Below are 15304 nucleotides of genomic sequence, written 5' to 3'. Positions count from 1 at the left end.
GAATTTCTAAGATAAGAGCTCATCAGGGAAACCAACCATTCCATTGATTGAAATTAAATTAAGACCTTGATGCATTATTTCTTATACAAATAAAAGAAATGTTTATGTAAAGTACTCAGAAGAAAATAGAACATAAAAATTAACAATATTCCCTCAAACTATGTACCAATAAATTCTGACATGTTTATTGTCTTAACTATTATCTAAATGCCATATATAGGATCCCCATATGTATCATCTTCTTCTAGGAAATCATTTTATTTGCAATGCATATCTATGATTCTATGTGAAAAAATTACTCCAGAAACCCTTCTCATGATAGTACATGACCTATCTGATGTTGAGGTCCATAAAGATTAGTGTGTCTGAGACTTCATTCTCATGTCTGACAGCAACACGCAGATGTGTGTACAATTAGGATACATACACCAAGGACATGTACATCAACATTATCATCATCATTAAACCCTTACACCAATTATTCCAGCCGGCTGTCCTTTTTTACCATTACTCCAAGAAATGCCTTGGCATAGGCCTGAATTATTCAGTATTCATGTCAAGGATTTTAACCTCTTCCACTCACCCAAAGACAACCTAATTCTATGCAAAACAGAGATTCTTAGTTTCAGAGCTTATATCACTTACCTAGTTCCATATACACCTGCAACTATAAGCAAACTTTCAAAGTACCAGCAATTCATATATAAGTTTGAGAGTTGTGTTACACAAAACAAGCATGATCTAACCAAGTATTATACTCTAATAACACTTGATCCTGTATGAATAGAGAATAATTACCTGCCCTTGGAGAGTCATGAGGTATATTGATGATGTCTTGTTACAAACTATGATATGATCTGTATTTTTTGGGAAAAGATGAACAGAGTTGACAGATGCATCACCTCCCTAGTGATGAAAATTGTGCAACAGTTAGCTGCAAAAAACTATGCTAAGCAAAATAAAAATGCTAAGCACACAGGAAATATAAAAGTAATCCAACAATGACGAAAGCAAAACAAATAAAAGCACTCCAACCTCCAGGGAGATGCAAATTTTATAGTAAAAAACATACCCTCAAAGGAGGAGGGGGCTTGAATGTCTGTAAACAATCTGTGGTCTTCATGTCCCAGACCTGTAATAAGCACAACAAGATGATCATTTGTTGCAGAAGAAGGCAACAAAAGAAATCTGGTTAGTTAGAGGACAAAAAGGATTTGACAGATCAACAAGTTAGCTACCTTGACAGTGCAATCACTAGAGGCAGTAATAATACGACTTCCATCATTTGTAAAGATAGCATCGTTCACATAAGATGTGTGTCCACGAAATTCTTTTAACAACTTTCCAGACTTGAGGCCATGAACTCTGCATTAATTGACACACTAATCTATTCAAGTTTTCCATGAGAATGCAAGAAATAGTGATAATTATATACCAAAATTCAATGCAAAAAAGAAAAGGACCACGGAAAGTGAAGGCAAGATAATAACTAAACATAACTTCAAATCTTTTCAGTGGACTTAGAGTGTTACTGTCTATGTTACTTTACAAAAAAGGTTATAGGACAACTTTTCATGATTCTAAGAAAACCTTGCAGTACTGTCAAAAGAAGTGCTTAATATTTGGCTTCCATCTCGAGAGAAGACAAGACTTGTAACACCCTGAGAATGTGCACGTTCAAGACGACGCAAACATTGGCCTGTCCTCAAACGCCATACCTGAAACAGTGACCATGAAGTTACTCACAAGTTCATGACTAAAGAACAGATTTCTGTAAATATAGATAACTTTACATCACAGTTACATAAGATATTACATTAACATATATTGGAAACATACAGGTTTTACCAGTTTCAAATAAAGTAACAGTTCAATGACAGCCAAGATAAACAATTTGCAACTGGCTGAAAAGGAAATTCTCTAATTCCATTAGGTTATATGATGCCTCCAAAAGAAACTTAAGCTCATTGAAGAATACCATAGAAAATATGACCTACTTGATGATTGTGAAGTGCTGGACAGCTATTGCTGAACACAATCATAAATTTGAAATCTTGATTTTTGTTATTTCTCTACCTTTTTTTCTTACAACCAACTGTATCTAAAAATATAAAAAAAAAAAAAGCATCTTTTATATTTAATCATAAGAAATTTTATCTGAAGTAAAAATGATGCTAAGGCTCGGTTTGGAAAGAGTACAAATACAAATATGCACAGTGCAAATAAATATAACATAATACAAAATACAAGGTTTTGTACTCTACATATTTGTATTTGTACTCCCCTTCCAATTCCAAACTGAGCTTAAGGTACAAAACTAGGAAACCACCCATCTTAGCAAGATGTTCATACCTAAGCCGAAGTCTGATGCCATAGACAGCAGCAACTATCCAAGACATCATAATTCAACGAATGACAATCTAAGAATCACATTCCACCATAACACAACCTAAGACCTTGGAGCAAGACCAAAATATCAGCTCTAATAGAATACCTATAACTAATCAGACCTCAATAAACTGGAATAAAAGTTTATTCTAACCTAGATTACCGAGCCGAGGCCAGAGACATTTTGGACACCTTGACTGTAAATCTAACCTGGATTCCCAGGGAGATAAACTCTACAGCTGAGGGTTTGGCTAAACCGGGCACCTTAAGGGAAAATCTGTATAGTGAAACAATTCTGCCTTCGCAACTTCTTTGCTGTTTTCATGTAGTCTGTACATCTCCTCATGACCTATAATATCTCCCCCATGACTGGAAACCAACTACATGTATCTGTATAGTGAAAGCTCCCGACTCTTAAGAGATCCAGATTAGCTTATAAAATAAACAACCATCCTATGACTGGAATCCAACTACATGCCACTCAACTCATCTCAAGCCAAATATCCAATGAACCACTCTGATGCAAAACAAATCAATAACAATCGCAGAAGATTGTTTAGTATCAGAGACAAAGCCAAGGTTCCAACATAAAAGAACAAATACATCTCCCCACAAAATTGTTTACCCCAACAATCCATGAAGATTATTGGTGCTACAAATAGCATGTGCATGTAGAAAACACCCCTTCAGTTTAACTCATATCCAATTAATGGAATAACATCAACTCCTAATATCACCTCCTGCCCCTGGCCATCATCAACTGTTACGATGACAAGTTCCTTTGCAAAAAAATATTCTAGTGTGACTTTCACTGTAGTATCCAAAAAGAATAAGATCTTGATGATTGCCAAAATGGGAGTTGAAAGTGGAAGGGGCTAGAAAAGCTAGAGGCAAACCAAAATGACATGAATTGTAGTAAGGAATGATTCAAGGGCATCACCTTGCTGTACATTTTGTTTATATTTAATATAATGATACTTTACCTTCTCTAAAGAAAAAAAAAATGATTCAAGGGCCCATAATTTAACAATGGATATGGAACTGAATAGCAAAAGAAGATTCATGTAGCTAATCCCATACAGTTGGAACAACGCATAGATGATGACAATGATGATAATCTTAAATGTAAAGTTCTTTAAAAGTTTTTCCAAGAAACTAAATTGGACTCAAGATGTCCTTTCTATAAGATTTTCTTATCAGCAACAATAAAGTGATTTTCGATATCAATACTTTACCTTTGTCAAAAAGAAAAAAGTGATTTCCATTTGTATGAAAAAAAAAGAGCTCCTATAAGCTATAATGCAGACAAGTAAATTTCAGGGTACAAAAAGAACTGTTAGACAGTTATGCCCTTAGCTTCAATCAGATTGATGTATCTATTGACATTTATTGTAAATGAATAAAGTACATAATTGATTCATGTCATTGTGGTGTGTTTCTGTGTAATAACATGTTAGTTTAGAATCTTCACAGCCGTTGGATAGATCTGGGGAGATTTATCCTACCAAGGCTGACACTGATGTGCTGCCAAGTTGGTTGGGGTGGCTTGTCTCAGCTGCCAGGGTGAAACCTGAGGTACATGTAGTGTGGGTTCTCTTGAAACCCTGAACCGGAACAAAATTCCAGTATTGCCCTGGACCTTGGAGATAAATGGGCAAAACCGGAATGTTACACCTGAACCCTAAACTCGATTATGGTACTGCACTAGGTGTCGGATCGGATTGTCTTTGATATGCCAATCAGTGAGATCCTTAGAGGGGGTCAAAACCTCAGTATGTTGGGACAGTCCGAGAATTCATCTGAGTGGATGATCATAGTGACAAGATCAGCCCCTTTGTTGGACAAAGTGAATGATCGGGAATGCACTCTCTGATGGAAACCTAAACTGTCAACAATTGATTTCAATCGTTGAAATTTGTTTTTGCAAAATATATTTATATAAAGATATACATATATATATTATGGTTTCAAAATGTTTGCAAAAGGTTTTAATTCCCGGGATCCATGTGAGTAGAGAGTGCAACATTGTTAGTCGAGGGAGAGGTCCTCTCTTGTCGGGCAGTGTTTGATCATTATGCGCTGAGAGGTTAAGTGTAAGACCATTGAGGGTAATACCTAATGGGTTAATCTTGCATCTCTGCCCACAGTCCTTGGGTTTTCATAAGGTGGCTGGACCCAAGGACCACTTTGTGTAAATGTTGGGCCCATTAAGAGTCCATAGTGATGGGCTCAGGGGTTCACTGTCTCCTGCAGTGAATTCGGCCAGGCCTTGTAACAAATGCTAGGCTGAACCCATGTGGCTGATGTATAGATCAATGTTTGGGTCCCACACCATACAAAGAGAGCCAACTGGGCAGTAGGTTAAGAGGTTAAGTAAGCACATAAACTTAATGGGCCTAAAGCCCAATTTCAAAATGGGTTAATCAAATTAATTAAACAGGGGCGAATCTGGGTTTGGATCAGCAAATAAGGATAAGAGGACAAGTCTTATCCACTTAAAGAGTCCAGATCCAAATAAAGATTTGGATCAGGAAATTCCTAATCAGATTAGGATTAAGTTGATCTTAAACTGTAGATAAGATAAGGGATTATCCTTATCACTTAAAGAGTCTAGGTCCAAATAAAGATTTGAATCAGGAAACTCCTAATCAGATTAGGAGGTTGTCTCTTTAAGGCTATAAATAAGAGAGCAGGGCAAACATGCAAAACACACCAGACAAGACACAGAAAAGTGCAGAGTTCTCCCTGTTCTTGCCACCCCTACCCAGTTCGATCTCCACTTGTGGGAGTGATCAAGAATTGTTCTAGATGTTGCTTCTTGGTAGAAGAAGCAATCTGAAGTCGTGCTCACCAATCCTCCACTCCATTCTTGCTGAAAAATTCGGTTCTTGCTTAAGAGTCGTCCTGTTGATCCTGTTTCACCTCACACTCTGTCATCTTCAGTGGAAGATGGTTTTGGTTTTCTCCTTGGGCGTGAACACCTTCATTGGGAGTTACTGCTACTCCGTATCAAGTATATCCCTCTCCTCCTTTTTGATTTTAGATCTGGTCCGGTTTGTTTCAAGATTGATCCTTGAAAATGCAATTTTCTAAATAGGGAATGCGATTCCCAAATGGAAGAGATAAATTTTTGAAATTTTGCCCAACCTTCCTACAGGGTTAGGCCATCCATATGATGGACCTCTCATCCCTTCAAGAACAGCATCTTGCTATTCACCCTAAGTTATGGGGAAAAAATATCTACAATCTTCCTTCTAACCCTGGTGTACCCCCTATTATCCCTTGGAACCACTGATCAAGCTACAGAATCTTCCAAGCTGTTGGCACCTCCTGGAATCTATTTGAATGAGCAGTTCTAATTTGTAGCCAAGGTTTTTGCTTCTCTAACCAGAGACTTTTGAGCTCATGGCGTTTATCCCCTCATGTCATCCAACTAACCATAATTTGGCAGTCCCTTTCTACTAGTAGATCTGTCCCTCCTTCAATTGCAGCAAACCTAAGCCTTTGTAGTAACCCAAGAAACTAAGTAAAATGTTTCCTCCATCATCTCTAACCACATTTCCAATAGCTAAGTCCCTGGGCTGCCTAAGCTGCACCTTCAAAGTTTAATTTCCCACCTTGTGGGCCCTCCATTTCACCATTCTTTGCTTTCTTCTGTTTCACATTCCAGCAACAATCTCACAGTCCCACATTAACTCATCCATGGAAACCCCTTTAAGTTCATCACATGATAATATCCAATAATACTTTTGACATTATGAATTCTATAAGCTGATGTATATATTAATTCCTTGCTCTCAAAGCATTTCCGTCACCCCACCCCCACAGGCTCCACAACATTGCATTTCCTGTACAATGCAACATCAGTCTTTGCCTTTTTGTGTAACAAGGAAATTGATGAGACCAACTTGAATTTGTTGGTGGTACCCACAATGGCCTAAATAGAGAGATAAAGTGGTTCAATACCCCACATACATACTGAAAAGATAAGAAAAGGTGGTTGATACTATACCCACTCTTAAAACAGAAGATGCATATGTTGAGTTGGGCCAATTTCTAGTTATTGGGTCCAGTTGTTTTGTTCTTATTTTAAGTTGTTAAGTTAGGAAGTTGTTGGGCTTTAGGCCCACTAGCTTTTGTTTTTTAAGTTGTGATTGTTCAGTTACTTTAGTAGCCGCCCTACTCAGGGCATCCTTGTAATCTTTCATTCTTTTAAGTTAAGTATAAAATATAATGAGGGGTTAGCGACCAGAACTAATTCCAATTCTAGTTAGCATCCCACTCTTTCTTTCCTCTCTTTTTCTTCTCTACTGCTGAAACTCATCATCTTCTTCTTCTTTCTCTTCACAAGGAATTCATCCTGCCTTACAAACAGTGATTTCTACTTGGTATCAAAGCAAGGCCGAAGGTCCCTTGAGTTGTTTTCTCATGCAGCCCTAGATCGGCCGACTGCATGGTGATTTAAGAGGCTGATCAAAGATCTCAGGTAAGCCCAGTTTTTGGATTTTTTTGGTGGATCTATGTGCCCTGTAGCTGGTCTAGGGTTTCTCATCAAAATCAGGAAAATTTGGAAAAAGGGGGAGAGTCTTGTTTCTGTTGGACTCTTCAATTTTCACCTAGGAAGTGGCGCCCTATATTTTTAGGTTTCCTTGGAGTTTTCTGTAGGGGGCGGTTCAAGTCCTGCCTGATTTGGAGGTTTCTAGAGAGAGCGGCTGCCTCTTCTCTCTTCTCCCATCCTGCAGAAAAGAAATCTTTTGTGGGAGGACCATCTAGGGCACCAGAAAGGTGTTGGTGGTTCCAAAAGTGTTTCATTTGATCTTCTAGCATATTACAATAATTTTCTTTGCACCTTTTGAGAAGTATGGATGGTCACGGAGTTGAAAACAAGCTCGGGAGTGAAATGGGACCAATGGAAGGAGGTGCTGGAGACCTTTTCGGGTTGGGACCATTACCACAGTTAAGTTGGATGATTCAAATTACTTAGAATGGTCACAATCTGCAAAGATGGCCATTGGTGCTCGTGGGAAGTTAGGGTATATCACTAGTGAATAAGTGAAACCCGAAACTAACAGCTCCCGGTGGGTACAGGAGAACTATATAGTGATGACTTGGTTGTGTAATTCCATGTTGCCCCCATATAAGTAAAAACCTTTTATGGGCAAATACAGCTAAGGAAATATGGGATGGGGTTGCAGAAACCTATTCACAGAGGGAGAATGTTGCTAGGACTTATCAATTGAGAAATCAGATTATTGCTAAAAGGCAGGGAGATAAACCTATTGCGGTTTACTTTTCAGCCCTTAAAACCCAGTGGCAAGAGATTGACCATTTAGATACATTTGCTTGGGAAACCACTAAGGATGCAACTGCCTACCAGAAACACCTAGAGAAGTATAGGGTGTTTGAATTTCTTGTTGGCCTTCGAGTATGATATGGCAAGACATCACATTCTTTCCAGGGACAGTATTACCCTCTCCCAGGCATATGCCTTTGTGTCAGGGGAGGAGAGCAAGAGAAATGTAATGATGAAAAATTCTAGGTTTTATCAGTCAGCCATGGTTAGCACTATGAGACCTAAACAAGGTGGAGACTGGGGTGGCAGTGAAGTCAAGAAGGAAGACAAAAAAGATTTGATCTGTGACTATTGTAAGAAGCCTAAACACACGAGAGATACTTGCTAGAAGCTTCATCCACATCTTGTGGCAAATAGACTCAAAAATAAGAAGGTAAATGCTCACATGGCAGTCACTGGTGACATTCCGGCCCCTCCTACTACAGTTGCTCTGGAGTCTGTTGCAGCTACTACAGTAAGGGCCAAACTTGAGAGGTATGGGCAGTTTCTAAACCAACGGGATACAGCCAATTCTAGTTCAGCAATAGGCGGACAGCAAGGTACAGGTGGTTCTGGTGGAGTTCATTCTACTTCCTTTGCTCACACAGGTGGTTCACATGCCACTGCAAATTAAGTTTCTACTTCAGGTAAGGAGGGACCTCCTTGGATTATAGATTCTGGAGCCTCAGAGCACATGACCCATAGCTCCACCATTTTTTCCTCTTACAAACTCTGTTCTGGCAGTGACAGGGTCTTGATGGATCTCATGTTCCCATTCCTGAGAAGGGCTCTGTCAAGATTAGTGATTCCATTTCCCTTCCCTCTGTCCTACATGTTCCCAGATTGAGCACTAATTTGTTATCTATTAGTAGTTTGATTAAGAACCTAAACTGTTCAGTAAATTTTTCTTCAGGTCATTATATTTTGTAGGATCTAGTGAAGTGAATGGAATCTACCTCCTGGAGCCTCAAAGCACATGACCCATAGCTCCACCATTTTTTCCTCTTACAAACTCTGTTCTGGCAATGACAGGGTCTTGATGGATCTCATGTTCCCATTCCTGAGAAGGGCTCTGTCAAGATTAGTGATTCCATTTCCCTTCCCTCTGTCCTACATGTTTCCAGATTGAGCACTAATTTGTTATCTATTAGTAGTTTGATTAAGAACCTAAACTGTTCAGTAAATTTTTCTTCAGGTCATTATATTTTGTAGGATCTAGTGAAGTGAATGGAATCTACCTCCTGGAGCCTCAAAGCACATGACCCATAGCTCCACCATTTTTTCCTCTTACAAACTCTGTTCTGGCAATGACAGGGTCTTGATGGATCTCATGTTCCCATTCCTGAGAAGGGCTCTGTCAAGATTAGTGATTCCATTTCCCTTCCCTCTGTCCTACATGTTCCCAGATTGAGCACTAATTTGTTATCTATTAGTAGTTTGATTAAGAACCTAAACTGTTCAGTAAATTTTTCTTCAGGTCATTATATTTTGTAGGATCTAGTGAAGTGAATGGAATCTACCTCCTGGATGTGCTTCCTCCTCATCAGAGTCATCATGTCAGCAGGTATAATGAGTCAAGGTATGTGGGTCAGATTATGCTTTGGCATAATTGTTTGGGTCATTTGCCTTTTTCTTCTTTGAGTCTTTTGTTTCCAAAGCTATTTAAGCATGTTAGTTTGTCAAGTCTAAAGTGTGAAGGTTGTCAACTTGGAAAGCATTGTAGACATTCCTTTAAATCTAATAATAAAAGGTGTTCTTCTTCTTTTGATGTTATTCATTCTAATATGTGGGGACCTTATCGTGTTCCTTCTATGGGTGGTTATCGATACTCTCTTATTTGTGGATGATTTCTCTCGATATTCTTGAATTTACTTGATGAGATCCTAAGATGAGGTACCATCCTTGGTAAGGCAATTTCATCAGATGGTGCTAACACAGTTTGGAACACGAATAAAGGTGTTCGGATCAGACAATGCTAGGGAATATTTTGAAAAACACCTTGCTTCATATCTGTTAAAATATGGTGTTGTCCATCAGAGCAATTGTTCCTACAGCCCACAGCAGAATGGTGTTGTAGAAAGGAAGAACAGACACATTGTTGAGATTGCAAGAAGCATGATGATCACATCTACAGTTCCAGTTCTCTTTTAGGGTGATGCAATTCTCGCAGCAATATATTTGATTAACAGGGTGCCCTCTCGTATACTTGGATTCAACACCCCATTCAGTCTTCTTTTTCCTAAGGGGAAATGTTTCATATTCCTTTCAGGGTGTTTGGGTGTGTCTGCTTTACACATATCCTTGGTCCTCACCGCTCGAATCTTGACTCGAAGGCAAAGAAGTGTATCTTCCTTGGATATGCAGAAAATCAGAAAGGATACTGCTACTATGATCCAGTCTCTGGGAGTCGGTATGTTACTATGGATGTCACTTTTTTTGAGTCCACATACTTCTTGAAGAATCCTTCTCAGGGGGAGTGTTTTGGGGAAGTGAGTGAGCAGTCTATCCCTCTCCCAGTTCCAGTCCCTATGTCCACTCTTGTGCCTGATCCTCCTGTGTCACCTACCTTACCACCTCCCTTGCGTCCTGCTTCTCAGTGCTACTCATGACAGAGACTTCATAGGGAGGTTGATTCCACTGCAACAGAATTCATATCACTTCCTGTCAGTTCCTTGGAGACTCCAGATTCAGTTGACATGGTTTCAGGTATTCCTCTTGATCCCTCTACTGTTTCAATTCCCATTGATTCTACTAATCCCGTTACAGATAACCTAGACCTCCCTATTGCCCTTAAAAAAGGGAAGAGAAAGTGTATTGCTCATTGTATTTCACAGTAATTATCCTATACTACACTTTCTCCTTCCTATCATGTTTTTCTTTCCTCTCTTGACTCTGTGTCTATACCCAAGGGTGCCAGTGAGGCTCTCTCCAAACCTGAGTGGAAGACAGCTATGTAGGAAGAAATGGAAGCTTTAATTAAGAATCAGACATGGGATATTGTGGGTCTACCTAAGGGCAAGGAGACTGTTGGATGCAAATGGGTTTACAAAGTAAAATATAAGGCAATAGAAAGGCACAAGGCTAGACTTGTTGCAAAAGGGTACACACAAACCTATGGCATTGATTACTTAGAGACCTTTGCACCAGTTGCAAAGATGACCTCTGTTCGGATACTTCTTTCTCTTGCTACCACGTATTCTTGTACCCTGTTTCAACTTGATGTGAAGAATGCTTTCCTAAATGGGGATCTGCGAGAGGAAGCGTATATGGATCTTCCTACTGGCTTCTACAGTGATGTTGAAAAGGGAAAGGTAATGCAAGCTTAAGAAGTCACTTTATGACTTGAAACAATCTCCCAGAGCATGGTTTGACAGGTTTAGGAAGGCCTTGGTTGCTTTTGGCTACACTCAGACTCAATCCGATCATACCTTGTTTGTGAAGCAAAGGGGATCCTTGGTGTCAATCCTAATTGTTTATGTGGATAATATTGTTGTCACAGAGAATGACCTAAGTGATATTGATTGTTTGAAGAAGAATCTACACAAAGAATTTGAAATTAAGGATCTTGGAGAACTTAGATACTTCTTAGGCATTGAAGTCGCAAGATCAAAACATGGAATTTTTATCTCTCAAAGGAAGTATGTCTTGGATTTTCTTCAAGAAACAAGGAAGCTTGGACCAAAGGCAATCAGTACTCCTATTGATCAGAATCACAGAATTAATGCATCAGAAGGTGAGCCAATAAAAGACATTAGGAGATATCAAAGACTTTGGGGCGGCTGCTATACTTGTGTATGACAAGACCAAATATTTCCTATGCAGTTAGTGTGGTAAGTCAATACATGCATGCTCCACGAGTCCAGCACTGTGAGGTTGTTGATAGGATTCTTGCTTATCTGAAGGGACACCCGGGCAGAGGCATATTGTTTGTTGATCATGAACAGTTGAAACTAGAGGCTTATACAGATGCAGATTGGGCAAGATGCCTTGATGACAGGTGATCTACTTCAAAAGTATGCACCCTTGTTGGGGTAACCTTGTTTCGTGGAAGAGTAAGAAACAGACAGTGGTGACAAGATCAAGTGCTGAAGCTGAATACAGGGCCATGTCACATGGAGTTTCAAAACTTCTCTGGATCCGTTCCCTATTGGGAGAGATGGTGTAAAGGCAGAAGAACCTATGATGTTGTACTGTGATAACCAGGCAGCAATTAACAATGTCCATAACCCAGTTCAGCATGACCGGACTAAGCACATTGAAGTGGATAGACATTTCATCAGAGAAAGGGTGACTTCTGGGGAAGTTTGTCTCCCATGCATTGCTTCTGATCTGTAGCTTGTCGATGTTCTCACAAAAGGTGTTGCAAGGAACAAGTTGGAGCATGATCTACACAAGTTGGGAATGTGTGACATTTACTCCCAACTTGAAGGGGAGTGTTGAGTTGGGCCGGTTTCTAGTTATTGGGCCCAGTTGTTTTGTTCTTATTTTAAGTTGTTGGGCTTTAGGCCCATTAGCTTTTGTTTTTTAAGTTGTGATTGTTCAGCTACTTTAGTAGCCACCCTACTAAGGGCATTGGTGTAATCTTTAATTCTTTTAAGTATAAAATATAAAGAGGGGTTGGCGACCAGAACTAATTTCAATTCTGGTTAGCATCCCACTCTTTCCTTCCTCTCTTTTTCTTCTCTACTGCTAAAACTCTTCATCTTCTTCTTTCTCCTCACAAGGAATTCATCCTGATTTACAAACAGTGATTTCTACTACATACACGAGTGGAAAGGAATACAAGTATTTATGATTTGTATAATGCAACCTCTCAAAAAAACCTTTAACCTATAGAGGAGAAGCAAGAAGGGCCTACAAGGCAGCTTTAACAGGAAATCACCTGAGCCTCGTATTAGAAGTATGCAAGTGTGTACATGATCTATATGTGAAACCAAAAGGGTATTATATAGAAATTGGGATATCTATGCACTTTTTGGGAAAGCAACCAATAAAAAAATGCACTTTAATCCAAGACACATAACCACAACTTACTTTAATTTTTCCATCTTGTGATCCAGATGCAAGCATTTCAGAATCTCTACTAAAATCTACACAAAGGACAGCATCATCATGCATCATAAAAGCATCCTGCGCAAGTTCAGAGCTTGTCAGTAAATTCATTTAAAATATTTCATTCTCCTTAATAACTAGAATATGATAGGAGAAATATATGTACTACATTCTGTCAACTTAGCAAAACCAAAAAAGAAGAAAATGTAGTAGCAATGATGACTATAGCAATAATGAAAACAATGATAACGATGAAGGACTAGCATCAAGAACATTATCCATAAGTCTCTTAGAAGTCTTATTGATAATTAGCATGATTGAAAAGCTTTATTAATATGATGTAATAGCAGTCCAATAGGTGAAACTGGAATGTAGCAGCCGTGGGCTAACAACAGTTACTCTTCATGACTGTTACAAGGCCTTTACTATGTGGTTCCAGACTTGGGGCTAGGGGTGCAACTTGGGTGGGCCCAACCCAAGCCTGGACCAACCCATCCCGTAATTTTACACGGGCTGGGCTTGGATATTCAGTCCTCAGGCTGGGCCCAAAAGTTTGGGGTTTTGTTATTTTTGGGTCAGGTCCAGGTCTAGTCCTTAGGTAGCCTGAACTCCACCAAACCTCATCCCAACCCAAGCCCAGCCTGACTATGTATATACATATACGCATATCTAAACACATTGCATCAATCCACAAATGCCTACTTTTTTCGGTAAACCATATATATATATATATATATATATATAATATACACTACAAAGCTTAAAAAATGTATATATATACATATATATTTTTTTATCAGCAACAGAGAAATTCATTCCTTTATTAACTTAAAAAAGAAAAGATTACAAAAAAGTTATGAAAAAACAGACCAACCCAACTGTATTACAAACTATATTACAACTGAGCCCAGTACATATGTTGTCTTTGAACCCCTTGTTTAGCCAAACCATCTTCCAAACTATTAGATCTCCTAACCCACTTGATTTGAATTGTCATATCATTTGATAGTCATTTTTAGCACATCAATTCATTTCTAAGCTTCCAAATCACCCCTTCACCTTTATTTAACCCCCCACCCCAATTACCTACTTCGAATCACCTTCAAGAACCAACCTTCCAATTCCTATTACCTTTAGCCACCTTTACTCCAAATTCTGTAGCAAAGAATTCTGCACTTACAGAATCACCTTGCTCAATTGGGCATGAATACAAAGCACATATAATACCACCCTCGTATCTTATCACACCTCCAATTCCTGAAGGACCTGGATTGCCCAGACTACTACCATAAAAGTATTTCAACCACCCATCCATTGGGGGAGACCACACTTCAAGGGGCTGATTGACCAACCCAAGCCCAACCCAGGCTTGAACCCAACCTGAGTGCATCAAATTTCAGTGCAAACTGGGCCCAGGTTGGGTAATTCGGGGTTGACCTTGGGCCCAGACCTAAGAATTGGACCTGGGTTGAGCTTAAACCTGGCCCAGCGCACCCAACTTGCACCCCTATTGATGCCTCTCAAATCAGTGATTTAAAAGGCATGCCTAGGCGCACAATATATGCCTCGCCTAGGTCCCAAGCAGAGTATTTTCAAAAGGAGTTCACCTAGTGCACCTTGTGCTTCAGCCCAGGCGTGTGCCTTTTGAAAAACTGTGCATTTTTTCTTCTCTTTTTTTTCTTTTTTCTGTTTAGCAGTTGGGGTGGGTGCGGAGCCCCTAGACGCCCAACCAAGCCCCTCAAGGCAAGCCCAAACAAGTCTATATCAAGGTCTTAAATTCTTAATCCCTATAAAAAAGGTTTAATAACGTTAAGTTTCTTTTAAAAATACCTTTTATTAGGACGAATGAATGAGCAACATTAGCAAAAATGGGGTTTTCGGAGCTTCGGTGCCTCGAGGGGCTTGGTACAAAGGTGACTCATAGAATCAAGAATGCATAATGTTTAACATCACATTACCTATTTGAATTAATGCAATTGGGAAAATAATAAAGAGATTAAGAGTTTACATGCTTGAATATGTTTTATATGTTTCATTTATCAATAAAATATATGTTTTATATGCTATGCTTGATTTTATTTTTAAATTTTCATTTTAAATATGTTTTACATGTTATGTTTATAAAATTTTATTTGAGATAATAGGTTTAAAACTTAAGTTTATATTTTTAATTAATATAATGTGTTTAATACTTTTTATAATTTGCATTCTTTTTTTTTTTTTGGCTTTTTAGGCGCATGCCTCGCCTTGCACCTTGGGCGCAAAATGGTCCTTGCACCCTTTTTTTTTTTGCGTCTTTCACTTTAAAACACTGCCTCAAATATACCTTTGAAAAGCTTAGTCCAAAAAAGCGAATCCCTTTTTGCCCCTTGTTTAGCTAAACCGTCCGCTAGGGAATTAGCCGATCTTTTAACCCAAAGTATCTTAACTTCCATCTCCCGCACCAGCCACTTGAATTTCCTCCTCTCATTATTTTACTTCCATAAGCCATTGTGATCTTTAATCAGCCACCCTATCACCACCTCTGAATCC

General features: G+C 39.0%; 1 protein-coding gene across 1 annotated transcript in view; it reads right to left on the bottom strand.

The window, feature by feature from the left end:
• SMU1 (transducin family protein / WD-40 repeat family protein) overlaps positions 1-15304 on the bottom strand; it is a 56702-nt gene that overhangs the window by 11211 nt on the left and 30187 nt on the right. The window contains exons 9-13 of the mRNA XM_088961869.1: positions 12755-12850; positions 1591-1718; positions 1239-1365; positions 1073-1132; positions 799-906 (exon numbers count right to left, since the gene is read on the bottom strand). Coding sequence (XP_088817995.1) covers positions 799-906; positions 1073-1132; positions 1239-1365; positions 1591-1718; positions 12755-12850 — 519 coding nt within the window. The remainder of the gene's footprint in view (positions 1-798; positions 907-1072; positions 1133-1238; positions 1366-1590; positions 1719-12754; positions 12851-15304) is intronic.

The sequence above is a fragment of the Nelumbo lutea genome, chromosome 1 (assembly GCF_056320005.1).
Source record: "Nelumbo lutea isolate HS-2025 chromosome 1, American lotus-T2T, whole genome shotgun sequence".
Classification (NCBI taxonomy): Eukaryota; Viridiplantae; Streptophyta; class Magnoliopsida; order Proteales; family Nelumbonaceae; genus Nelumbo; species Nelumbo lutea.
This window is presented reverse-complemented; position numbering and strand designations above follow the sequence as displayed.